This window comes from Passer domesticus, chromosome 27, assembly GCF_036417665.1.
Source record: "Passer domesticus isolate bPasDom1 chromosome 27, bPasDom1.hap1, whole genome shotgun sequence".
Taxonomy (NCBI): Eukaryota; Metazoa; Chordata; class Aves; order Passeriformes; family Passeridae; genus Passer; species Passer domesticus.
This window is the reverse complement of record NC_087500.1, coordinates 1,911,394-1,936,847: the sequence shown is the minus strand read 5'-3', so window position 1 is coordinate 1,936,847 and position 25,454 is coordinate 1,911,394. Positions and strand designations below refer to the sequence as shown.

The following is a 25,454-nucleotide window of genomic DNA, read 5'->3' as shown; positions in this document are numbered from 1 at the left end:
CGGCGGCCGCGGCGGGACAAACTTGTGGCGCCGGCGGGAGCGGAGGGAGCGCGGTCGGGGTCGGTGCGGCCGTGCCCGGACGGGAGCGGCGGGGCCGGGCGGGCGGGCAGCCAGCCAGCCCGGTGTGCTCGGTGTGCCCCGTGAGCGCCCCGCGCCACCTGCGCCCTTGGCACAGCCTCTCCTTCCCCCGGAGACCGCTTTCGCGGGGAGCGGCGCGTCCCTGCGCGGCCGCCGTGCGGGGCGGGGCGGGCGGCGGAATTTAAACGCGGAGCAGCGGCGGGCTCCCGGCGCTCCGAGCCGGGCAGGGCCATGGCCGGCACGGCCTCGCCGCGGCCCCTCCGCGGACAGTCCTTCTACCTGGACCTGCCGAGCGGCCGCAGCGCCCGGGAGCTGGCGGAGGCCATCGGGCGGCTCGGGGGGGTGAGCGCGGGGCCCTGAGGGGCCGGGGGCGGCCCGGGACTGCGGGGCTCCGGGGGGTGTCCTGGGGCGGCCTCGCCTCTTTTCTGACTCTGCTCATTGTTTAATGTTTCCTGATTTTCTTATTTTTTCCGGTGGGCCGGTTCCCTCCTCGGTCCTGGGGCTGGTTGAGTTCCCCCGGCCCTCGGCGGCCCCTGGGCTCGGGACCGGCCTTTCCCTCCCGACGCTCCGGCTGCTCTGGCCTTTCCTTCCCAACCTTCCAGGTGTTCTAGGTCCGACAAGTGCTGGAAGGACTGGTGTGTCCTGCCCTGTTGCCTGTGGAGCTGCTTGCCCTTTTCTCCTTTATTTTTCTTTCTCCTTGTTCCCTTTCTCCTTTATTTTTCTAAAACTGGTTGTGCTCTCCTGGGGACAGAACTCCTTTCCCTCCCAACACTCCAGGTGTTCCTGTCTGCCTGGTCTCATGGTGACCACCATGAGAGCAGCTCCCTGCCCATGGAGGTGCTTCCAGGGTGGTCACTTGGTCCTGGGAGTGCTTCCCAAGGGTTGGGAGCTGCCTGCTGCTCCTGGGGGCACCTCCCAGAGGTGAGAACTGCTTGAGGGGTGATGGGTGCCCCATCAGCCAGTGATAAATGGTTCCCTGGTACTTTTTCCAGGTGGTTGTAACTGGTGTGTTGTTCCCCCTCATCGCTGACAACAGCCTGTGGCAGTTTAATCTTTTAGGGAGGTTGTGGGACTTCCAAATGCAATTCAGCATATGGTAAAGTAGGGAAATGCCAACCAAGGTTCTTATCATGGAGTGGTGTGCTTTTATCATGATTTTCCCAGAAAAGCCATCTGGACCCTTTTCCCTGGGAGGCTGTTATTTGTGTGGATCCCTGTGGCATCCTTCATGGCCTCCAGGCTTCCTTGCTGCTGATATTCCTCATCAATTCCTTATCTCCCGTCCCAAAACCTTACAAAAAGTAGCATCACCCCAGTCCCTCAAGCTGGAGCTGAGCATGGGGTTGTACCTGTTGTTCATCTTTCTGCTCTTGTGCACAGTTTGGTTCTAGCAGTTCCTACTATTTGTTTTCAAGCTCTTTATTCTCTCTGAGGTGATCATCTCATGTAGCCTCAAAACTTAAATCCTACAATGTACACACTTACAATTGTTGCTGTTAGTAATGAAGGAATTGGATTATTTGTGGATTAAAAACAATTTATTGTTTAGATTAATATTGGTTTTAGAGATTGTGAGATTTTAAAGGAGTGAGTTGTTGGTTATAGTTCAAGAGTAGTTATAAGTTTTTTGTTACAAGACAGTATATGTTTTTTAACTAGTAGATGGATGTTACAAGGTTTATTTTGCTTTTTAACTTCTTATCTTGACTTAATTTTGTTGTACTGTGGATACTTTTCTCTAGTGGGCTTCTGTTTTACATGTACATATGCTTTTATTATAACTTCTAAACTCTTAGCTTATTCTATACAACTACACCTCTACATTATAAACTTTTCACTATCTTATTGATATAGTTTGTCACTTAAGGCATATTATTGCTTACAACTATAGCAACATAAGTTTATGATTTTTCTGCTTAATGGCTGTATATTGTGTTTTTGTATTAATCTAAGCTTCTTCTAGAGCTATAGATCAAATCCTTCCATGTTTGTGGAAGTTTCTGATTCCCACACACACACTGTAAAATCTTTTAATTCTTGCTGATGCTGTGTCCCTTCAGCCCTAAGCAGGGGTTGGCTGCACAGGCACGTGGGGAAGGTGACTTGCACTCTTTTTCCTTCCGTGAATTGCACCTTCATCCTGAACTTGCTGGTTTCTCTCTGCCCTCCCCCAGATGTGCCACCCGCTCTTGGGACATCTCTTTCCCAGCTGGGCATCCTCATGTCTGAGAACCCCGTGCTCCCAGCAGACAGCTACTCCTCTCTGCAGCTTCTGTGTTACTTGGAAATCATTTTAGACTTTGGCCATCCTTCTGGCTCCTGTCACACACCATCCTGGCTGTCCCTCCTGAAATGAGGTGCTCTGGCAGTGGAGCTCTCATTCCTCTGGCTCCTGTGGAGATACTGACCTACACCACAGCCACTGTCTGTGAAGGCAGCAGTATCTGAGCCCAGGCTCTGTGTGTAGCTCAGGACACAGACCAGGACATCCTGTGGCCTTGGGCTTGGCATGGGGACATGGTGACGCTCTGGAGTGTTATTTGGATGGGGAGGTTGTGATTTCCTCTCTTCTGTGTCTGCAGTGCAGCCTGCAGTGACCCTTGTGGCACTTCACACCCACTTGGTGGTTTGGGAGTCTCCACCTACAATGGGATCCTGCAATGGAGCAGAACCAGCTTGTTCAGCAGCTGTGATTTTGGGCTGCCAAGATCTTTATCTTCCAGAGGGCGTCACACCTGGGCCCTATGACTGCCTCCTGCACAGATTTTGAGAAGCCAAGTCATTATTGGCTTATAATACCATTAGTGTCCCAACTTTTGGGTTTCCACCTCTTCCTTGGCTGGGTAGCTCTGTGCAAAGGTGTGTGTAAGTGTTTCATCTCTGCTTCCCTCCTGCCCTGTTGCCTGTGGAGCTCCTTGCCCAATTGTTCTCTTTCTCCTTTATTTTTCTAAAACTGATTATGCTGTCCTGAGGACAGAGCTCCTCCAGGCTGATCCATGATGTCCAGGCCCTTTTCCTCAGATGTTTGGGTTTTTTTAAAGCACTGTGAGGAGTGGGTGGTGGTGACAGAGTCCTGGATGCCTGGATCTGAATTTCTGGTGACTATTTGCAGTGAATCTCTGGGGCATCACAGGATCTCCTGGTCAGTATGGAATGAAAGAAGGAATGTGGTTGCTCCCAGCAGCCCCTGGCTGTGTGGGGGTTGAGCTGGGCCAGCAGCTTTGTTCAGCAGGGCTCTGTCAGCTCAGGGTCAGGCACTTGCAGAGCTGCTCTGTTCTGTCTCGCTGCAGGTGACCGAAAGCTTTCTCAGCAAAGAAGTCACCTGCGTGGTGTCCAGCAACAGAGAGGCCAAGCAGGGCCAGGCCAGGGCTCGGGAGGAGAAGCAGAGCAGCCCAGCTGCACAAGGCACAAAACCCACGAGCTCAGTGCCTGCTGCCCCCAAAGGAGCCCCAGCCAGACCTCGCCAGAAGCCACCATACACTGTAAGAGCTACAAAGGTTTTGTCCAAGGGGTCTGGAGGGTAGAATCTGGGGCAGTTTTGGAAGGTGGAGTTGTTCCTGCTCTGAGCAAATGTTATGTGTGTTTTTTCCCTGCTCTGTTCCTGTCTCCCTGGCTGTCCCTATTCATATCCTTGTTCTTTGTCTGCCATCATTGTCTACTCAAACATGCATGTCACAGCTTTGGGCTGTAATCAAGGAAATCTGGAATGGCAGGGGATGCAGAGGCCTTGGCTGGCTTCTTGAGGGAACAGGCAGAGGTGTGGTGAGAAAGCCAGAGAAATATAGGCAGGGAAAACCACTGTAGACTCTGGGTACTCACAGTCACAGGGCAAGGCCCCTGTAACCTGGGAGGAGATGCATGAGGGGCTTCTCCTGGTCCCATTTGCCTGTTGGGGCTGGGATTTCTGCTCACAAATGCTTGTGGCCAAACTCCAACATCCCACCTTGAATGTGGTGTCTGCTGAAAGCTGTGAGTGGGGAAAGGCAGCTGCCCCAGTGCAGGAGCTGAACCACCTGCAGGGGGAACCTGAGCTGCAGAGGTTTCTCCCAGTTTTTGTCCCCTGTCCTGGCTCCCAGCACTGTCCCTTGTCTTGTAAAGAGCTGAACCAATCTGCTGAGACCATTGGCTCAGTTCCCAGGAGGTTCCTAACCCTGGCCAGCATGTTCAGATGCCTGGAGAACAGGAGGCTCAGGGGGACCTGATCTGTCTACAGCTCCCTGATAGGAGGTTGTAGCCAGGTGGGGCTTGGTCACTTCTCCTGAGGAACAAATGGCAGGACAAGAAGAAACAGCCTCAAGCTGTGCTGGGCAGGTTTATGTTGGATGTTAGCTAAACTCCTTCATGGAAAGGGTTGTCCAACCCTGGCACAGCTGCCCAGGGCAGTGGTGGAGTCCCCATCCCTGCAGGGATTTAAAAACTCTTTGGATGTGGCAGCTGGGCACTTGGGGTCAGTGGTGACCTTGGCTGTGCTGGGGAGGAGTTGGACTTGATGACCTTACAGGGCTTTTCCAGCCTGAACAATTCCATGATGCAGCAGGCAGTTTCCAGGCTAAATTGCTGCTCCCTCCTGGCTCACTCTGGAGCCTTCATTTCCCTGCTGGTCGATAATTCCAAGCCTTGGCTGGTGTGGAGGTGCAGTTGAGTGGTCCTCTCTGCAGCTTGCATTCTCTGAAAGGCTCTCTGCACTGGCAGAGATGAGCCCAGCAGAGTGTGGGGATCCCTAGGGATTGCTGCTCTCCAGCTCTTTGCCATGACCTGTTCATGTCTCCTCTCTCCACAGGCACTGCTGAGCCGGGGGAAGGAGCTGCTGAACAAGGCCATGAAGAACCAGGTGGGCAGCCTTGGATGGGCTCTGCTGGGGCTGGGCGTGCTCAGAGCTCTGCTGAGCAGAGCAGAACCAGTGCCAGCCTTCCTGCAGAGCCCCTGCCCTGCTGACACAGCAGATCCTGGGGCTGGGAAAGGCATGAAGCAGTTGCTTGTGGCCTGCAGAACATTGTGGAGTGCTCTTGGTCACTGCTATTTCTGGAGCCATGTCACCCAGTGTTGTACCTCTGAGGCCTGTCCCAGCCGCCTGGGTGCTCAGCACAAGAGAATTATTAATACAAGGCCTGTTGTTAGATGAATTTTTAGCTTAAGAAGAACTAAAGCAATGTAGCTGGGGCACAAGGCTCCCCTGCAGTCCTTTCCCTGAGGTCACAAATGGCCAGATAAATCTCAGTGCCCACTAAGAAGCTCATGATTTAGCAGGGATTAAACATTTACCCAAGGTGCTGCTGTTAATTTGAGATGGATAAAGCATGAGCTCGATCCTTTACTGCTGTGCCCTGATTTTTAGTAACAGCCACACTCTGTCAGTTGGGCAGCAGGAAGGGCTCTGGGCTCAGCTTAGAGCTGCACGTGGCTGTGCTTTGAGCTGTGCTTTGCCAAACCTCTCTGTACAGGACACCTGCAGTGGCAGCAGCATCCTCGCCAACGCTCGCCTGTGGGGAGTCCAGATCCTGCATGTGGATGGTATCCTTCCCTGTGGGGTGCAAGGAGGCTGCTGGTAATGAGGGATTTTGGAGACAGGTGGAGCAAAAGTGATGTAAAAAGAGTAGAACAGAAGGAAGAAATTGCAAGCAAATATCCTGGAGTGATGCCATCCTGGCCGAGGCCGGGTCTGCCCTCAAACACCAGATCAGTGTGTACAGAATGTGCCACTGTCACATTTGCAACAGCAAACACAGGCTGCATTGTCATCTACTGAAGGTGGAACATTAGGAAATGTCAATATCTTGGTCAGTACATCAATTTGTTCCAAAAAGACAGTTTTTGCTAATTAACCTGGAAGTACAATCATGATAAGGGCAGGATTTGGTCGGGTTTAATTAGGAAGTGCTGGTGTTTGAGGACCTGTTCTGGAAGGCACCTCCTGTCCCCATGATGGATGGGGAGGGGGTGATGGGAAAGACAGATGGTAGAACTCAGATACTAATAATAGGTCTGGAGTAAAAGGTTCCTGAGTGTCTGATGACAGTGACATACAGCTGTGGCTGAGCCTGTCTGGATCATGTCCCTGGGCTCTGCTCAGCCTCTGGGGCTGCCAGACCTTGGGCTCTGCTCTGTGTGCTGCACTTCTCCTGCCAGTGTCTCCTTCCTGCAGAGCCCCAGCAGCCTCCAGCTCTGCCAGAGAGCAAACAGAGGGGCTGTCCCTCAAAGTGTTCTCTTGGCTTCATCTTGGACCATTCCTGGGGAGATGCTCTGCCAGGGGCTGCAGGCTCCAGCTTTTCCCAGTGCCGTGGGGGGTGGGCTGCAGTCTGAGGGGAACAGCTCCCTTCCCTGGCTCGGCTTTGGCTCTTTGACATCCCACCTACACAGAAATGTTGTCCTATGCCCAGCAGCTGCTGCGAGCCATCTCGGGAGCAAGGAAGCAGTGCCAGAAGACAGAGGTAACAACTCACCTGCAGCCAGTTTCAGGAGTTCAGGGTTTGAACAGTTCTTGTAGCAGTTTCAGTGCCATTGGGCCAGTCAGGGGGGTGCTGGATCCAATCTGGTGCTTGTGGTAGCGATGAAGATGAAAAAAAATCAAAGAATTTTTATTTTTATAAAGTTGGGGATAAATCCAGGTGAGAGTGAGGCAGATGTTGCTAAGTATCAGCATTCATAGCACAGCTAATACTGACTTTGACCCTAAGGGACTAAGGGTCATGGTTTAACCCTAGATGGCAACTCAGCCCTACACAGCCACCCTCTGGGATCCCCCTGGGATGGCAAGGGGGCTGAGAGAGAAAAAAGTGAGAAAGCTCATTAATTGAGATAAAGATGATTTAGTAGGGAAAGCAAAAACCACACACACAAGCAAATCAAAGTAAGATGATGATGGTGATGTGGCTGGTACACTGGCTCACCAAAGGATTGGTTAATGCATTGGAGAGGTCAGAGGGAAGGTGGGATGTAAGACAGGGCATGGCAGCCTTTATGCTGTACTTCAACTAACCCTGGGTAACTTGGGAGACAGAATGAGGGGAGGTGCTCTAGGTGGTACAGGAGCTCTGAAGTGGTGGGTGAGGCTGCTGCTGCTCTGGGATCAACAACTGCAACTGTGCTTGTGCTGCTCCCATGCTGAGTGTGTCCCTTTTTTCTCTAGGTGAAATGCCCTGCCTCCAGATCCAAAATTCACAAAGGTAGGCCTGGAAGTTGTGCTGCTATTTATGTTCAGATGTGGAGCTGCTTGGAGAAGCCTCATTTAGAATTTGCCAAAGGTTTTGATGTATTTCAATCCCAAAATATGCCAACTCTTCAAGGAGTTCCCCTTGAATGGGGTCTGTTACTCCTTGTTGGAGTCTGGCTGCAGCCTCCCAGGACAGCTGAGGACCTTTGCTTTCACACTGTGTTTAAAAATACCTAAAAACCCTTTGCTGCCAGCTCCCAGAATCCCAAGGCACCTGAGAACAGTGCTGAATCCAGCAGCTTAAAGGAGGTTTTGAGGAATAATGCATCCTGCAGAGGAGAGCGTGTTCCTCCCAGCCCACTCACTTCTGTTGGGCTGAGATGTGCTGCTGAGACACCAATCTGGGGATGGCTCTTGCAGGGAGGAGGGAGGGGGAACAGCCAGGTTCTCATCTGCAATTAGACAAGAGCCAATTGTGGTGCTGAAATTGGCCCTGGTGACGTCAGCTGGTCTGCGCCGGTTTGGAGCAGACTCCAACCTGGGTGGTGTGTGAGACACTTGGGAGTTATTTCCCAGTTTGGGGTGAGGGGAAGGTGCTGAAGAAAGGCTCAAGAAGCTGTTGGATGTGGCAGATTGTGCCTGCAAGCTCTGAGATGTGTGCTGGGCACACTCTGAGCCTGGCCCAGGGTCTCACAGTGCCATCAGAGCCGTTTGTCTCTGCTGGGATCACTTGGGACTCGTGCACCATCTGAGCTGGATCTGGGGCCTGCACGTGGCCTCTCTCTCAGAAGTGCTGAGCATTTGGCAGTGTTTGCAAGGAAAAAACTGTACTGAAATAGCAGCTTCAGTGATGTAGCAGCACATTTGAGGCAAGCAGAGGGTGAGGCTGGTGAGGACAGGTGGGCTCAGCCTTTCTGGGGAAGGAGGGTGAAATATCTTTGGAAAAAATAGCATTGAGTGCCAGGATCACAAGAAAACAAAACTCCTCGCCCTTCAGAGGCCATGAGGGAGGCAGGAGAGGCTTGGTTTCAGGGTCAGGCAGATGCCTTGTGGGAACACCTTGGTGTTTTTTGTTTCTTAGCCAGATCAGGACTCGGGTTTCCAAGGTGAGCGTAATGTGAGTTGAACGTACCTGCAGGACAGGAGGGACCTTGGAACCTCCCCTCCCAGCCTGGCTCTGAAAACATTTTCCCTCAATGCACTGCTGAGACTGTTTTGCTCTCTTCTTCCTCTCCAAAGGAAGCAAAGCTGCTGTTTGCCCTCCTTGGGAACTGAGCAGAGGCCAGATACTGCTCTCGAGTAGTGTCCTGGTGCCAGGTTTGGCTGGCAGCACCTTGGTTTGTCTCCAGCATCTCTTGCTGCTTTGACATCACCATCCTGGCCTGAGCCAGGGTTGTGAGCCAGGTTCTGCACTTGGGGGAGGGTGAATGGAGAAAAAGGTGCTGAAAGTTGGTGCAGAGCTCTGAGCCAGTGCAGCAGCTGCTGAAGTCCCTGAGTTCCCTTCTCATACTCAGTAGCACATTGTGGGGGAGTTGTGTGACAGTTCTTGGGGTTGGGGTCAGAAGGCTTAGGGTTAGGACAGTGGCTGTATGGCTGAGGAGGCATTAAAGATGTGAGGGAATGGCTGAATACACTTTCAAAGGTGGAAGTGTCCCAAGTGGGCTGCCTAGGATTTGGTTACCCCACTACACACTTGGCCCAGGGCTGTCGAGGATCACCTAGAGATGTTTTGTCTGTGCTTGGCCACCACTTGGCATTCACCAGTGCCAGAGGTTCTGATGCACTCAGCTCTGGAGCCCAGTTCTGTTGGGGAATGAGTGACTAAATAGGGCATTTGGCCAGGAATACTAACCAGGTTTCTCTCTGGCAGGAAAATTGAAGCCCCCTTTTCTGAAAGTTGAAGACCAGAGCAGGTAAAGACCTTTCTAAATATCCTACCCTAAAACCTCGGGGTCTCTCCTTCACTGGTTTCATTCCCAGGGACTGTTCTGCCCATGAGGCAGAGCCTGGCTTCTCTGCAGTCCCTGTTCCACACTGGGAAGTTGATTCTCTCCTAGAGGGAGGCAGATGGAGTTTAGAGAAACAATCCAGGTGTCTTGTGTGTCAGGGAGAAAAAAGGTGTTAAACGAGACTTGACAGCAGTTTCCTTCCTTGCTCAGATTCCATGTGTGATCCTCAGCAGGTCACTTAATCCACCCAAGCCCTCAGCAGTGAGGAGTGAGATTGAAGCACAGGAGGTCAGGGCCTGTAACTTGAGGACAGCCTTGGGCACAGGGGACCTGATCCCTGTGGTGTTTCTGAGGACTCTGTAACTCTACCAGCATCCACAGGGCCAATTAATTATTCCAAAGGCAACATTTAAGGCATCTCAATTAAGAGTCAGATATTGTGGTTTACATGCTGCATGCAGTGAAGTGTGAGGGGAGAGATGTGGCCTGGGAATCAAAACCCTCCTGTGCAGTGGGGTAGCTGGAAATACTGCACTGCTCTGCCCTGGGACAGAAGGTGGAATTTGGGCTGGGCAGGCAAACTTGCCTTCTGTCCAAAACATGCCCCATTGGGGCTGTTACTAGAAACTGGGTTTAACACTTTAAATGTGTTTAATGAAATGAGAATTTCATTCTCATGTGCAGTCAGAAATGGGAACTCTGGCACAGCACAGGAGAGCAATGGGCAGCACCTCATCATGAATGAGGTGGCACCTTGAGCCCCTCCAGGCTGCAGCAGGGACAGCTCTGAAGCCTTGCCAGCACTACCATGAGTCTGATGTCCTGATCTGCTGCTTTCAGGCAATTCCGGCCCTTCCATCACCAGTTCCAAAGCTTTCCTGACCTCAACTTCCTGGCACCCAAAAGCTCCAGCCCATTTGAGCCTCTGAAAAGCCTCTCCAATTCCTGCCAAGCCAGGTAGGCTGCAGCTCCTTCTGTGCAAGAGTTTAACCCCGCTCCTGCTCACTGCTGGTTCCTGGGCTCTGGGAACCACCTGCCCTTGGGTGTGGGCACAAGGAGCCCTGTGCTGGCCCCTGCTGTCCCTGTCAGGCAGGGTGACCCTGTGCTGTCCCTTGCAGGGGTGCTGAGGGCTGTGCCCTGCACAGCGCCGGGGGGAAGAGCCCCCGCTCCACACACGTCACCGTGCCCAGGAAAAGGAGGGGGTTTTGCGAGTGCTGCCAGGAGACCTTTGAAGAGCTGCAGAAGGTAAAGGTTCCCCTGGGAGCTGGTTCCTTGCAGGAGTTGTGGGGAGCACTCAGAGGCTTTGTTAATCGTGTCATGCTCGTTATGAGCTCCTTCGGGAGGAATTGCTGCATCCAGCAGGATCTGCCTGTGAGATGGGAGCTGGTATATCTGTGTGCCCAGACCAGCAGGTCAGAGCACAGGGGGTTTGAAGGTTGGAGCACAACATGCTCCTCTCTTGGGGTGCAAGAGCCTCAAGGATCATCCTGTTGCATGATCCATGATGATAAGGTGAAGAGGCTGCTCCATGGCAGCCATGGGGCACAGGCAGATTGAAAAGGTGGGAGGATGTTTTTTATCTCCTGGAAGGTGCCAAGCAAGGGGGCTTTCAGAGCCCAGCTGTTAGTGCCAGACAGTGGTGGTGGAGTCTATTTCCTGCTGTGGGGAGGCTGTGGGCTGCCCTTGCATCCACACATAGCCTCCTCATCAGCAGGAGCTGGAACAGGACACTGTGTGTTCCCAAACCAGCAGGCACTGGCTTTGTCCCTTTGCCCTCTGGTCTGTTAGGCTGTGGGAAGTGCCTGTTACTGCAAATTCCCCTCCTGGCAAAGCTTTGAGTGTTGTTAAAGGGCCTCTGCCACCTTCCAGCATCTCCAGAGCCCCCAGCACCAGAGGTTTGCCAGGGACAGCTCCCAGTACATCCCTGTGGATCGTGTCATCTCCCAGCTCACCAACAGCTTCGTGGAGTGGTCAGCCAAGTAAGTCTGGGGATCTGGGAACTCCTGGAGCCCAAAGGCAGCAGGGTGCTGCATGGCCCATCCATGGAATGGGGTCCCTGTGCCTGGGGATCTCAGGCTGAAGCTGGCCCAACTTGGTACCTGCTGGGCAAAGCTTAGACAAACCATGGGAGGTGTTCTGCATTTCCATGGGGTTTCTCCTTCAGGGAACTCCCTGTGGACTCCTAGTGCCTCCTAAACTAGAAAGGGCAGCTGAGCCTACCTCTTCTGTCCCTGTGTCTGACTCAAACCCTGCTGCTCTGTAGCCCCCTGTGCCTGGGCACTGGGCTGAGGAGGCTGAGATCCCTTCTGCTGCCCATCTCTGCCAGCAGCAGAGTCATCCAGAGCCTCACCAGGCTAAAACTGCTTCCCTGCTCCTGAGCAAGGGCTGCAAACACCCTGCACTGCAGGAGAGGCCTTGTCTCCCTGGGGGGAGTGTTGCTGGGGCTGGGTGAGCATTAACTGATGGTTCCTCCCAGGGTGCCCTGGTCCTGCCTGGCAGAGGAACGTGTAATGCCTCAAGCACACAGCACTGGAGGAATGCAGCTGCTGCCAGCAGAGCTGGGAAAGGAAGGGGAACAGCCTGAACAGGGTGCTGTGGAACTGGTAACGGATACAGAGCTGGATCATGGCCTGAAAACCCAGGGACATTCCCCCTGCCTGCCCAAGGACAGGGTCAGAGATCCCAGAGGAGGAGGAGACTTGTCAAAGCACAGCTCCCTGCAGCTGCCAAGGGGAGCAGGGCTCAGCAGTGGGGCCTGTGCTGCCCATGGTACCATGGAGGGGGCTGGGCAGGGGGCTTCAGGTTTAGGCTTGGCTCCTGAGCTGGGCTGGGGGCCTTGTGCAGCACCCACTCCTGTCAGAGAGGCAATGCCTTCTTCATCTGAACCTCATACACAGCCTGGGTCTGTCAGCCACCCTCCCCAAGCACAGCCTGCCTCCAGGAAGCGCCAGCTGTGCTCCAGACAGAGCTCCCAGGTGGGAAAGAGGCCCAGGCTGGAGCTGGGTTTTGGCCTCTCCCCTCTGGGTGAGCAGATGGAGCGGGTGGGTGGTGGGATGGGGGCACAGGGCGCAGGGCAGGTGTCTGAGCCAGCCCTGCCCGCTGTGGTAGGGGCTGGCAGCCTGCCCCTGGGCACAGAGCTCTCCAGCAGAACTCACAGCTCCCTTGCTTTGGATCTGTGCCTGTGTGAGAGCCCTGGGGACCCTGTATCCCAGCCGGGATCCCCGGGAGCCGTGGCTGCAGGTTTGGATGCTGGGGAGGCAGCTGCAGCCAGCACTGCCAGCGAGCGTGGCTGGAGCAGGGACAGATCCCAAGGGAAACTGCACGGAGGGGACGGTGACAACACACCCAGGGATGGGAACAGGCCTGCTCTGGAGAGCACAGCGAGCAGGACCAGCTGCCCTGCTGGCTGCCTGCCCTCTCCCACACTGCCTGTGGCTGCAGGCAGATGTTGCTGCTCGCTCCGTGTCAGGGCAGCAGAAGAAGCAGCCCCTGGAGCTCCCGGCGTGCCCAGGCAGGGCACGGAGCGGGCGCAGAGCCCCAAACTCCTCCTGCCTGCTCCCCAGAGCCCAGAGGCTGCTCATGGCTTCAGGAGTTCCTTGGAGTCAGACTGGGACGTGCAGCTGCTCCCCAGCCTCTCAGGTGTCCAGGGCTGCAGGATTCCAGCTGTGGACAGGGACTTGCTGCAGCAGCCACACGTCAGGCTGAGGGACAGCGGGTACAAGTCTCAGCTCTGCCCTGTGCTGGAGGAGTCAGAGCTGGCCTGGGCAGCCAGAGAGGACAAGAGCTGCAGGAACTGCTGCACAGAGACCAGAGGAACCTCTTTCCCCATACTTGGGACGTTGTTTGGCAGCTAAAATCACCTGCAGGCTGCTCTCTGGACCCTCGGTGGGAGCTGAGGAGGGGCTGGGATGGGATTTACAGAGGCACCCTCCATGCCAGGACCAGGAGGCACATCCAGGAGTGAGGACAGCACTGGCAGCGTGGGCAGCTCTCCCAGTGGGAATTGATGGGGATGCAGTGGCTTCCCTGTCCTTGGCTGTGATCTTCCCTCTTCTCTGCTGGCCACGTTTAGAGCCAGCAGCTTCCTCTAATTCCTCACAGGACTCGCCACTGACACAGTGGTGCCTCTGGAAGTCTCTGTCCAACACCAATGCGCTCTTTGCCCTTCCAGAGGAAGAGCTGTTCCTCCTCTCACATGGTCCCCAGAGCTGCAAAGACTTAGGAAAGGAGGGTCATGGAGATGAGATTTGTGCTCCTCATGTGGTCTGGGGGTTGTCTTTGAGTATTTTCAGGTGCTTTTAACTTGTTTTGGATTTTTTTACAAACTTTTAAACTTTGAAATAAAATGGAGGGATGAGATTCTGTTCTGCCTTACTGTGAGTGGAACGTGGCTGGGGGCAGGAGCAGAGCAGTAGGGGCTGGGTGGAGGAAGGTTTGTTGGAAGGGGTCTGTGGGCAATGGGCACAGCAGTTTGTCCAGCCCCAGAACTTCACCCCATCTGTGGTTTGCCAGAGGCACTGGGAAGCTGTTGTACCCAGTGCAGGGGTGGTGCCCAGCAAGGAGGGGTGTGGAGAACCTGGAGAGCAGCTGCTTGGAGCCTGTTCTCTCCTGGGCATGGGGCCGAGGGAGGGAGGTCAGGGACAGGCTGGGCTTGCCAACAGGATGTTCCGGAGTGTCTGAAAGCAACCTCTGGCTTCTTGAAGGGCAGTTCCAAGCAGAATGGAGCTTCTGTGGTGCCAGATGTCAAGCTGCAGGTTGGGAAAAGGAAAGGCTCAGGGCCCAGAAGGGTGGGACAGCCCTGGACCAGGCACCCAGAGGAGTGGGGTTTGTCTGTCCTTGGAGATGTTCAGTCCTTGAGTGAAGGACACCACTCCCTCCTTCACTCTGGGCTCCAAGGGAAGGCTTGAAGTGGGATCATGTAGTGGGAGCAGGGACCTGGGACACATGAGGCTTTAGAGGCTCCTCCTGAGCTTCAGTCCCAGCTGGGGAGCTCTGATCATGGTGTGGGTCCTGGTACTGGTTTGTGCAGGGGCTCTGGGACTGGCTGGGGACATGTCAGGGCCTCAGTACCAGCTGAGGGGGGCCTGGTGCAGGCTGGGGGCCTCCAATCCCAGCTGGAGGCCCTGTACTGGCTGGGGAGCCTGGTGCTGGTGTTGGGGGGGTTTGGGACTGGCTGGAGGGGCTGATACTGCTGTGGGGGTCCTGCACTGGCTGAGGGGGGTTTGATTCTGTCCCGAGGTTCCAGTATTGACTGTGGCGTTCTCATCCTGGTGTCCCTGTCCTGGTGTGCCTGTCCCGGTGCCTGTGGGGGGACACTGATCTGCCTGGGAGGGGTCTGGCACTGGCGGCTCCGCTCCAGTCCCTGCCCGTGCGGGGTGCCCAGCGCCGGCCCGGGGCTCCGGTACCGTTCCGGGGGGTGATGGCACCGGCAGCTCCGGTGCCGGCCGGGGGTGCTGCCGGCCCGGGGGTGCTGCCAGCGGGGCTCCGGTGCTGCAGTGCCGCGGGTGCCAGCGGCGCTGCGGCAGCCGGGGCGGGGAGGGTGGAAGGGGCCGGTACCGGGGGCGGCGGGCCGGGCGGGGCGGGGCGGGCCCGGGGCGGCGCTGCCGGTGCCGCTGCCGGCGCTGCCGGTGCCGGTCCGGTCCGGCGGGCCCGGGGCCGCGTGCGGGCGGGGCGGGGGCGGCGCTGCCGGCCCGGCCCGGGGCGGGGGGGCCGGACGGGACGGTGACGGTCCCCGGCGCGGCGGGCCCGGCGCGGCCGCTGGCGGAGCATGAGGGAGCCATGAGCCCGCTGCGGGGGTGGCTGCTGGCCGCGCTGCTCTCGCTCGCCCCGCGGGCAGGTAGGTCCGGACCCGCTCCCGCTCCGGCATCGCCCCGGTACCGGCTCCGGTACCGGCCCCCGGTACCGGCCGCGCATCGCGCCCGCCGCGCTCCCGGCCCCGCTCCCGGCCCCGCATCGCCCCGCTCCGCTCCCGGCCCCGCCGCCGCCGCTGCGGCTTTTTCGCTGCATCGACACATTTTTCCGCAGCGCCGCCCCGCAGAGCCCCGGGAGGGGCCGGGCCCGCGATCCCCCCGCACCTGCCCGGCCCCGGCCCCGCAGCCCCGGCCCCGCACCTGCCCCGGCCCCGCAGCGGCCCCGCAGCCCCGCGTCCCCCCCGGCCCCGCACCTGCGGCGGCCCCGCGCCCTCCACCGCGCTGTCCCCGCAGGGCCCCCGCCGCGCTCCCTCTCCGGAGGTGGCCGCATAGCAGCCCCTGTGTCCCCTCCAGGATGTGTCCCCGTCTCGCATCCCCCGTTCCCTGCATGCCCCATAGATGTCCTCATAGCAACCATCCACGTCCCCTTGGGATGTGTCCCCATAGCGGCCACGCACCGTGTCCCCTGGCTGTCACCTCCAAAGGTGTCCCTGCACCATTCCTGCTGTCCCCTCGTTGTCCCCTCTAGGGGGGTGTCCCCATACCAGTCTTCCACCTCCCATTCGGTGGGCCCATCCCGGTCCTCTCTGTCCCCTGGGTGTCCCCTCTGAGGTGTGTCCCCATTCCAGCCCCCCCTTTTCCCTGCATGCTCCCTCCAGGATATGCTGACCCCACCCCAACCTTTCCTCCAGGTGTGCTGGCATTTCTGAGCCCCCTCTCTGCTGCATGCCCCCTTCTGGGATGCATCACTTTATCAGCCACCCATGTCCCCTGTGTGTGTCCTCCAGGACATGCCATGGTATCTGAGACCTCCTGAGCTTCCCCACCTGTCTGTGTTCCCCTCCTGCTCACCCCCATGCCCTGGGCACCCCTCTCACCCTGTGCTTGCTGGCTGTCCCCTCCTGGGCACACCGAGGTACCTGGATGTCCCCCAGCTGTGCACCCTGGGACAATCCCTGTGCCCACTTTCCATGTTCCCTGGGCATCCCATCCAGGACAGGAGTGTCCCCTTCTTGGGCCACCCCCTGAGCACATTCACCAACTCTGTCCCCTCCAGTTCCCATCCCTGCATGTTGCCATCTCCCTGTTCTTCCTTTCCTGCAGACCTTCACGTCCCCTTGTCCCCAGGCCCCTGTGTCTCTGTCCCTTCTCCTCCCCAGGTCCCCGTGCCCCCAGCCCTCCCAGGGTGGCCGCGACCCTGTCCCCTCTCCCCAGGTGCTGCCGCGCAGGCCGGAGCACTGCCGCGGAGGCTCCCGCGGGCCGCATGGCAGGAGGGGCGGGTGCTCTCCCAAATCACCCACCCCAGCCGGCTGGTGGGGCAGAGCTCGGGCGGAGAAGTCCCAAAGCATCAGCTGGACACCAGGGTCAGGCATGAGCCCGGAGGAGGAGGAGGAGGAGGACCCGTAAGTGAACGACAGCCCCAACCCGCTCCCTCTGCGGGGTCCCGGGCAGGTGGCAGCTCCAGGTCCCCAGGCAGCCGCCGTCGCTGGCCCAGCCACACCCCAGCGTGTGCGCGGGTACCGGCACCCCGAACCGGAGCCCTCGTGCCCCAGGGACCATCCCGCTGCCGTGCTCCCCGGAGGGACACGGACCTGTGCCGCAAAACCCCATTAAATCTGGGAACCGGCAGCGCGCGGGTGTGGGGAGGGATGAAGCGGGAGCGGGCGGGTGGCGAGCACAGGAACAGACTCGTGGCTCCGGCAAGGAAGGAGCGGCCCCGGGCCCCACAGTGCCGCTCCCCAGCCCAGCCCAGGCTCGGGCAGTGCCCCCAGCCATGCTGCTGTCCCTGCGGTTCGGGGGGCAGCAGCGCGCCCCGTCCGGCACGGGGGAGCTGCGGTGCCGGCAGCCGCGGGGGCCGGCGCCCATCGATCCCCGTGCGCGCCGGATGCAGGCGGGATGAGGCGCTGCTCTCGCCGCAGAGGTGATTTACACCCGGCTTCGAGTGGAGCCGCCGGACGCCGGGAAGCGCCGGCAGCGCTGGCGGGGGGCCAGGGAGGTGTTAAACCGGGGTGTCGCGGCGGGAGGGGCAGCGGAGACCCGCGGGAATTCGGGGCTGGCTCCCGGAGACACAGCCCCCTCCGGCAGTGCTGCCGGACCCCAGGGATGCTGTCAGGGCCCGGGATATCCCTTCCCTGCGATGACAGACGGCTCCTCATCCCTCTGTCCTCATCCCGAGCTGTGCCGGGTTCGCAGCAAGGGGACGGGGCACGCCAGGAGGGGTTTGGCTTTTGTGCCGTTTCCCCGTGTGAAGCACCGAGGGGGCCGCAGCCCGTGCCGGGCTCTCACCCGTGCGCCGAGTTTGCCGGGTCTGAGGCCGCGCCGCAGCGCTCGGCTCCCGCTGCCGGCGGCAGGAATTGGGAATCAGGAATTAGGTCAGGAGCGGCGGCGCCGCAGGGCGGGAGGAGCGGCGGCTCGGCTGCCGCGGCCGGGCTGGGCCCAGCGCCGGGGACCCCCGGCACCCCCTCCCCAGCACGGCAGCCGCGGAGGGGCGGTGGGACGCAGGTGCCATCCCAGTGCTCCAGGGGAGATGCGTTTAAAAAGAAAAAAAAAAAAAAAGGTTTTCTTTATGCTGATTTTTTGGGTTAAAAAAAAAAAGTGCATCTTCACAGGCGGCGTATTTGGGTTGGGGTTTTAATGATTATTTTAGTTATGAATGTTTTGGGGGGCTGACTGCTCTGGCTCTGCCCCCTGCAGGGGCTGCACCTGGCACAGGTGAGCTTCATGGTGCGTGCCTTCGGCTCAGCCTTCACGCTCGATCTCCGGCTGAACCAGTGAGTGACCCGGGGGTCCTGGCGGGGGAGCCAGCGCGGGGCTGCTGCTGCCCCCCGGGCGGAGGGCAGGAGCTGGGGGTGCCCGGGATGGGGGAGCTGTGCTGAGCCATCCCAGCAGTGCGGGCTCGGCCGGGGGTGGAGCAGAGGGGACAGGGACCCATGGGATGCCAGCGCCCTCCCAAACTGGAGGGTCCCGTGCTGGGGTGGCACCTTGTGTATGGATGGTGGGTGGTCTCCCACGCCGGGGTGGTTCCCTGCACGTGGATCGCTGCTGTCGTCTCCTTCTTCCTCCTCTTCCTCGTCTTCCTCCCCACCCCACGGCCTCTTACCCCCCACCTGCTCCCGGCAGCCACCTCCTCGCCTCCCACTACGTGGAGCGGCACGTCGGCGCGGGCAGCAACGGCAGCCACAGCACGGTAAGATGTGTGCCACGCCGTGCCAAACCATGCCGTGCCAAACCACACTGTGCCAAACTGCGCCATGCTGTGTCAAACCGTGCTGTGCCAGTGCAGGGGTGGTGGTGGCCAGTTCCTAAATCCCACAAAAGCCCAGGAATGGTCCCCAGCAGCTTGTTATCCCCCCACCCGCCCCTGGGTGCCCCTGGGTGCCCAGCCCCTGCCTGGCGGGTGCTGCTGCCATGGTGCTGGGATCTCTCGAGTGGGTCATCCTGGGTGCTGTGGGCACCACGCACACCCTGGGGGTGCCTGGCAGTGAACCCCAGAGCCTGCTGCGGCCCTGGGGGTGCGGGGCAGGGCGGCACCCGAGGCTCAGCGCCCGTCCCCCTCCGCAGGGCGCGGGGGAGCACTGCTACTACCAGGGCCGGCTCCGGGGGCAGCCCCGCTCCTTCGCCGCTCTCTCCAGCTGCCAGGGCCTGCGGTGAGTATCCCCAGTGCCCGCAGGGGGGCCGGGGGGCTGCACCCCTCTGCCCCCCGACACGCCGCCTCTCTTTGCAGCGGGGTCTTCTCGGACGGCCGAGCCACGTACCTGATCGAGCCCCAGGCGGGCGCCGAGCGCGGGCAGGTGAGCGCTGCCACCGCCAGGTGCTGCCCGAGCACCCCAAGGCGGCTTTAGGGGTCTGCCTGTGGCTTGAGGACAGCCTTGGGGACACGGGGACGCGGCAGTCCTCCTCTCCCACGCGTGGCCGTGACACGCCTCTCCCCGTGGCAGGGTCTTCGACCACACATCGTGCAGCGCATCCCCAGCTGCCCCCGACTGGGTGAGCCTCCTCACGAAGCTGTTCCCGGGGATTTGCGGCCGTCGCCTCGCTGGCCCCGTGTCCTGGTGTCACACCAGCTCTGTCCCTTCCCTGCAGGCTGCCTCTTCCCTGCGCTGAGCCAGCGTGTCCCGGGTGGGATTCCAAAGCTGCGGCGGCGGCGGCAGGTCAGTGGGGACAACGGGGTACGCAGGGGACAGAGGACACGGGCAGGGGACGAGTGTGCTGGACCCTGGTTGATCTCCGCCCGTGGGCTGCGGGTGCAGCCAGGCTCCTCCGTGGGTGTTTGCAGAGTGCTGCTCCTGCCGGGGCTCAGGGGTGTCCAGGGCACCCCCTGGAACACTGGTGGGGCTGCATCCCAACCACCCGGTGGCTCTGCCCGCTCCCTGCACCCCAAACATCCCTGGAGGGTTCGGGAGCCCACCCGGGAGCCGGTGCCAGCCCAGGCGCGGGTTCCCCCTGCAGGTCCGCCGAGCCCAGCACACGGTGCACAGCGAGACCAAGTACATCGAGCTGGCCGTGGTGAACGACCACCAGCTGGTGAGCGGGGGGGTCCCGGGGCTGGCGGGGGCGGTGAGGGGTCCGTCTGCCCCCCCCCAGTCCCACCTGGCCCTGGTGTGCCCCCAGTTCCTGCAGCTCCGCAAGTCCGTAGTTCTCACCAGCAACTTCGCCAAGTCCGTGGTCAACCTGGCTGACATGGTGAGGGGGGGCCCCTGGAAGGAATTTGTCCCTTGGGGGGGTTGTCCCTGGGAGGATAATTCCTGGCATCTGATGGCTTTGTCCCTTGGGGGCTTCATTACCCTTCATTCCCAAGGGTTTTATTCCTGGAGTGAGTATTTATCCCCCATCCTGGCGGGTTTGTCCCTTGGGGGCTTCATTGCCCTTCATTCCCAAGGGATTTATCCCCAGTGGGTTTATTCCCGGGTTTATCCCGCATCCTGGTGGGTTTGTCCCTGCGGGGGTTATCCTTGAGGGGACTGTTCCCCGCAGCTGGTGGATTTGTTCCCAGGGACTTTGTCCCTAGTTCCTGGTGGTTTACCCCGGGGTTTGGTCCTCAGCACCTGCTGGGTTGGTCCCTTGAGAGTTTGTCCCCAGGGAGTTTGTCCTACTCTTGTTTTTTCTTTGGCACATGGTGGGTTTGTCCCAGCAGTCCTTTGTCCCGGGGGAATTGTCCCTGGTGACAGATGTGTGTACCCAGCTCCTGAAGTTATCCACAGGGGTTTATCCCCAGGAGCTGGTGGGTTTGTCCCTGGGAGGGGTCCCTTTGTCCCCACAGATCTACAAGGAGCAGCTGAACACCCGCATCGTGCTGGTGGCCATGGAGACGTGGGCGGCCGAGGACCGGATCCGGATGGGGCAAGACTCCCTGGAGACCCTGAACGAGTTTGTGAAGTACCGGCGCGAGGGGCTGGCAGAGCACAGTGACACCGTCCACCTCTTCTCGTGAGCGCTGTGGCCACGTGTCCCCCCCGGGGCCGGGGACAGCGTCCCCGTCCCCACCATCCTCTTCCTCGCAGGGGTCGGACGTTTCAGAGCAGCCGCAGCGGCACCGCCTTTGTCGGGGGCATCTGCTCCCCTGCCCGCGCCGGCGGCGTCAACGAGGTGGGTGCGGCGCGACCCCCGCGCGGGGGCTGGGGACGGGCACGGGGGTCCCCGCGGTGACACCGCGTCCCTCCCGCGCAGTACGGCAACGTGGCGGCCATGGCGGTGACACTGGCGCAGACCCTGGGGCAGAACGTGGGCATGATGTGGAACAAGCACCGCACTGCCGCAGGTAGCCATAGCCACCTCCCGCGGGGCCACGGGCACCTGGGGCCACGGGCACCTGGGGACACGGGCACCTGGGGACACGGGCACCGTGGGGGCACGCCGCAGTGCCACCAGGCTGGCGGCGGGACTCTGCAGCCGCAGCCCTCTCCTCTCCTCGCAGGGGACTGCCGCTGCCCGGACTCGTGGCTGGGCTGCATCATGGAGGACACAGGGTGGGTGCCCGCTCGGGGTGGCACTGCCACATCCCCTGCCGCACCTCGCGTCCCCGCTGCCTGCCCGGGGGACATCGCCGCGGCCCCGCCCGGGTTCGTGTGTCGGGCAGTGCCCCCGGGCGGGGTGTGGCGCTGTGACAGTGACCCACCCCACAGGTACTACCTCCCGCGGAAGTTCTCCCGCTGCAGCATCGATGAGTACAACCAGTTCCTGCAGGACGGCGGCGGCAGCTGCCTCTTCAACAAACCCCTGAAGGTAACGGCCCCTCGGGGGGTCACAGTGGGGAGCCCTGCTCTGGGGGCAGCTCCGGGGTCCCTGGCGGTGTCCCCAGCCCCCGACACAGCCAGGGAGCTGCTGCTGAGCTCCCAGGGCGGGGGGACCTCGTGCCTGGCAGCGCTTTGGGGGTGCTGCCATTCCCCGGGGATGTGATGCCTTTTTCGGGGGGCTCACGGCAGCGGCTGGCTCGGGGTCCCCAGCAGCTCCCGTGTGTCTGTGTCCTGTCCCCGCTCGGTCCCCGCAGCTCCTGGACCCCCCGGAGTGCGGCAATGGCTTCGTGGAGGCGGGCGAGGAGTGCGACTGCGGCTCGCTGGCGGTGAGCAGGGCCGGGGCTGCTCCCCCCGCCCCGGGGGCTGCAGGGCTGCCATGGGCTGATCCCGGCTGATCCTGGCAGGAGTGTGCGAGGAGCGGCGGAAACTGCTGCAAGAAATGCACCCTGACCCACGACGCCATGTGCAGCGATGGGCTCTGCTGCAAGGGCTGCAAGGTGCGGGGCTGGGAGCACCCAGCGGGCTCGGGGGCAGGGTCTGGATGGGGATCCAGTCGGATCCTGTTCCGTTCCTGCTGAGCTGGGTTTGTGCCCCGGGCAGTACGAGCCACGTGGAGTGTCCTGCCGGGAGGCTGTGAACGAGTGTGACATCCCCGAGACCTGCACCGGGGACTCCAGCCAGGTGAGTGGGGCCAGGGGACACGGTGGGACACATTGTGGGGCCTTGTGCCACCACCCAGCCTCCTCTCCATGTCCCCTCAGTGTCCCCCCAACCTCCACAAGCTGGATGGATACTTCTGTGAGAACGAGCAGGTGAGTTCAGCCCGGGCTGGGCACATCCCCACAGGCTCCAGCACCAGGGCTTTGCATGTTAAAAGTGCATTTGGGACTGTCCAAAGCCCTGCTGGACGGGCCTTGGAGCAGTGGGAGCTGTCCCTGCCCATGGCAGGGGATGGAGCTGGATGAGCTTTGAGATCCCTTCCAACCCAAACCAGTTTGTGACTTCTTGTCAGCAATCACAGCCACAGCTGAGCCATGCACACACACCTGGGTTTGGGGGTTTTGGGGGCCCTGAGCCCCTGGGTGTGGGTTTTGGGGATCCTGCTGTCCCCTGGCTGTGCACACATGTGGCTTCTGATCCCTGCACCACATGAGCCAGGGCCGTGCTCCTGGGACCAGGCATGGGGAGATGTGTGTGTGGGGAGCTCGTTGTCCCTGCAGCACCTCCCTGCAGGGCACGTGTGTGAGCCTCTCCCCAGCATTGTCACCCCTCCCCAGTCCCCTGACCCTTCCCCAGCCCCTGGGTCCCCGCCCTGACCCCTGTCCCCTCCCGCAGGGACGATGCTACGGCGGGCGCTGCAAAACTCGGGACCGTCAGTGCAACGCGCTGTGGGGCCGCAGTGAGTGCTGGCCGGGGCCGGGAGGGGACGCAGCGGGTGACGAGCAGGTGACAATCGCTCTCTGCCAGGCTCGGCCGAGCGCTTCTGCTACGAGAAGCTGAACGTGGAGGGGACGGAGCGGGGGAACTGCGGGCGCGAGGGCCTGGGCTGGCTGCAGTGCAACAAGCAGTGAGTGACCCCTGTCCCCGCGGCCCCTCCCGGTGCCACCCGCCGCCCTGGTGACACCACCGCTGCCTTGAAGGGACGTCCTCTGCGGCTTCCTCCTCTGCGCCAACATCTCGGGCTCGCCGCGGCTGGGGGAGCTCAGCGGGGAGATCGCCACCACCACCTTCTACCACCAGAACCGCTACGTGGACTGCAGGTACTGACCCCGCGGGCACTGCCACGGCGGGCACTGCCACCAGGGACACTGCCACCGCGAGTACTGCCACCAGGGGCACTCTCACTGCGGGTAATGCCACCACAGGCACTGCCACCAGGGACACTGCCACCAGGGGCACTGCCACTTGCTGTCACCGCGGGCACTGCCACCACAGGCACTGCCACCACAGGCACTGCCACCAGGGGCACTGTCATTGCGGGTAGTGCCACCGCGGGCAATGCCACCGCGGGCACTGGCAGGGCTCCGGCTGCCAGTGGTGCCCGTGTCACCCTGAGGCTGTCCTGGCACAGGGGCGGCCACGTGCAGCTGGTGGACGGCTCGGACCTGAGCTACGTGGAGGACGGGACGCCCTGCGGGCCCGGAATGCTCTGTCTCGACCGCAAATGCCTTCCAGCCACCGCCTTTAACTTCAGCTCCTGCCCCGGCAGCTGGGACGGGAAGATCTGCTTCGACCACGGGGTGAGGGGTGCGCCGGGGACAGGGGGACACCCGGGCAGTGTCACGGTGGCGGGGGATGACCCGTCCTCTCACAGGTTTGCAGCAACGAGGGGAAGTGCATCTGCCGGGCGGAGTGGACGGGGAAGGACTGCAGCGTCTACGACCCCATCCCGGAGCGGAAGCCCACGGGGGAGACGGAGCGATACAAGGGTCCGTGTGCCCGCGGGGACCAGGCTCCCTGCTGTCCCCAGGCCACACAGCCCGGGCTGTCCCGCTTTGTCCCCGGCCACAGCGCGGCTCCAGAGCGTCCCCCCACCCTGGTGCCGCAGCTCAGCTGGGCAGGGCTGGGTTTGTGCCCCCTCCCAGGTCCCCACAGCTCTGGGTCATGCCTGGGGCTGTGTCCCCCTGTCCCCGCATCCCGTCCCCACTGAGGTGGGTCCCTGTGCTGGGTTTGTCTCCCTCCTGGGTCCCCGCAGCACTGAGACTGCCCTGGGGCTGTGTCCCTGTGTCCCCCTGTCCCCTCCCCACTGGCACGTTCCCTGTGGCTGGGTTTGTCCCCTTCCCGAACCCCATGACCCTGGGGCATCCCTGGGGCTATTGTCCCCATGTCCCCCTGTCCCCATGTCCCTTTCCCACAGATGTGTGACCCTGTCCCCTCCTCCCTGTCCCGTCTGTCACAGGTCCCAGTGGCACCAATATCATTATCGGCTCCATCGCGGGGGCCGTGCTGGTGGCTGCCATCGTCCTAGGGGGGACAGGCTGGGGATTTAAGTAAGCAGCCACCGCATGGCTCGTCCCCTGTGCTGCTGTCACCGGCCACGTCCCCTCTGCACAGCGACACCGCGCCAGGGCCGGGCCGTGCCCTGCCGGGGCACTGCAGTCCCCCCGGGTGTGGCCTCTGGTCCCCTGACCCTGCCTGGTCCCCTGACCCTGCCTGGTCCCTTGTCCCAGCCCCTGCCTGCCCCCCGGCCCTGCCTGCCCTGCCTGCATGAGCCATTGGGGTGTCACTGTCACCCGGCCCCCATGGCCGTGTCTGTCCCCAAGCATGGGGTGCTCCTGCCTGGCCCTGGGACACCGCTGCTGCCTGTGGGACCAGGGACCCTGGGGTGGGGGCACGCACCGGGGGGGACAGCGGGGACACGGGGGTGGCACTAATGCTGCTCTCCTCTCCCCCGCCACCCCCCCAAGGAACATCCGCCGAGGAAGGTACGACCCGGCGCAGCAGGGAGTGTAACCGTGTCCCCCCCATCGTCTCGTCACCGTCCCTGTCACCGTCACCGTCCGGCAGCCTGACGGCGTGGGAGCCCCCGGGCCCGTCTGTCCGTGTGCTGTGTGTCCGGCCGTGCTGTCTCCATCTCTGTGCCCCCGGGGCTGAAGGGCAGCAGCGGCTGGGGGGTTCTGGCAGCAGCCCCTCCCCCGGCGCTGGCTCACTTCAGCTCAGTGTCCCCCGTGTGTCACCCCCCTGTCGCAGCCCCCCACTAAACGCACCCCACTTCTGTGTTGCAGGTCCGGGGGGGCCTGAGCGGGGCCGCTCCGCCCCAGCCCCCCAGCGCCTCATTAACAGCAATTAAATGGGGCGGCGCTGCCGAGGGCCCGGCCGAGGAGGAGAGCGGGGGGGGGCACCCGGGAGCGCCCCCCGGCCCCCCCGCAGCGCCACGAATGTACGGGGACCCCCGGCCCCCCCGGCCCTGGAGGAATGAATGTACCTGCGGGGCCAGCGGAGCCCCGGCCCGCCCCTGCCCTCCAGAGCATCTTCCAGCCGGGCCTGGGACCCCAAAAGTGTCAGGGACACAGGCCAATGTCCCCAGCACAAGGCCAATGTCCCCAGTACCAGGCCAGTGTCCCCAGTACCAGGCCAGTGCCCTTCCCCAGTTCAGGGCCTGGAGTTGTCCCCCCTGCCCAGTGCCTGGGCTGGG

At 60.9% G+C, this 25,454-nt stretch overlaps 2 protein-coding genes across 3 annotated transcripts; both read left to right on the top strand.

The window, feature by feature from the left end:
* Positions 1-288: 288 nt before the first annotated feature.
* On the top strand, positions 289-13,536 carry DBF4B (DBF4B-CDC7 kinase regulatory subunit). 2 transcript variants are annotated; one of them, XM_064399723.1, is made up of 11 exons: positions 289-420; positions 3,369-3,560; positions 4,859-4,909; positions 5,520-5,589; positions 6,436-6,506; positions 7,205-7,241; positions 9,099-9,141; positions 10,018-10,134; positions 10,296-10,422; positions 11,047-11,156; positions 11,654-13,536. In XM_064399723.1, exons 1-11 carry the CDS (start codon positions 310-312, stop codon positions 13,029-13,031), a joined length of 2,307 nt encoding a protein of 768 aa, XP_064255793.1. In that variant the 5' UTR covers positions 289-309; the 3' UTR covers positions 13,032-13,536. The 2 variants fall into 2 exon arrangements, with proteins under 2 accessions (XP_064255793.1, XP_064255794.1); XM_064399724.1 differs by lacking the exon at positions 289-420 and adding an exon at positions 491-3,220.
* Positions 13,537-14,787: 1,251 nt separating this feature from the next.
* On the top strand, positions 14,788-25,035 carry ADAM11 (ADAM metallopeptidase domain 11). The gene is made up of 26 exons (XM_064399782.1): positions 14,788-15,013; positions 16,302-16,489; positions 17,781-17,857; positions 18,207-18,273; positions 18,648-18,733; positions 18,811-18,877; positions 19,025-19,073; positions 19,170-19,237; positions 19,536-19,610; positions 19,698-19,769; positions 20,347-20,513; positions 20,588-20,672; positions 20,754-20,844; positions 21,001-21,052; positions 21,209-21,308; positions 21,574-21,645; positions 21,724-21,816; positions 21,920-22,000; positions 22,081-22,131; positions 22,655-22,718; positions 22,787-22,886; positions 22,960-23,079; positions 23,391-23,559; positions 23,634-23,748; positions 24,219-24,309; positions 24,727-25,035. Exons 1-26 carry the CDS (start codon positions 14,956-14,958, stop codon positions 24,770-24,772), a joined length of 2,304 nt encoding a protein of 767 aa, XP_064255852.1. The 5' UTR covers positions 14,788-14,955; the 3' UTR covers positions 24,773-25,035.
* Positions 25,036-25,454: the final 419 nt, after the last annotated feature.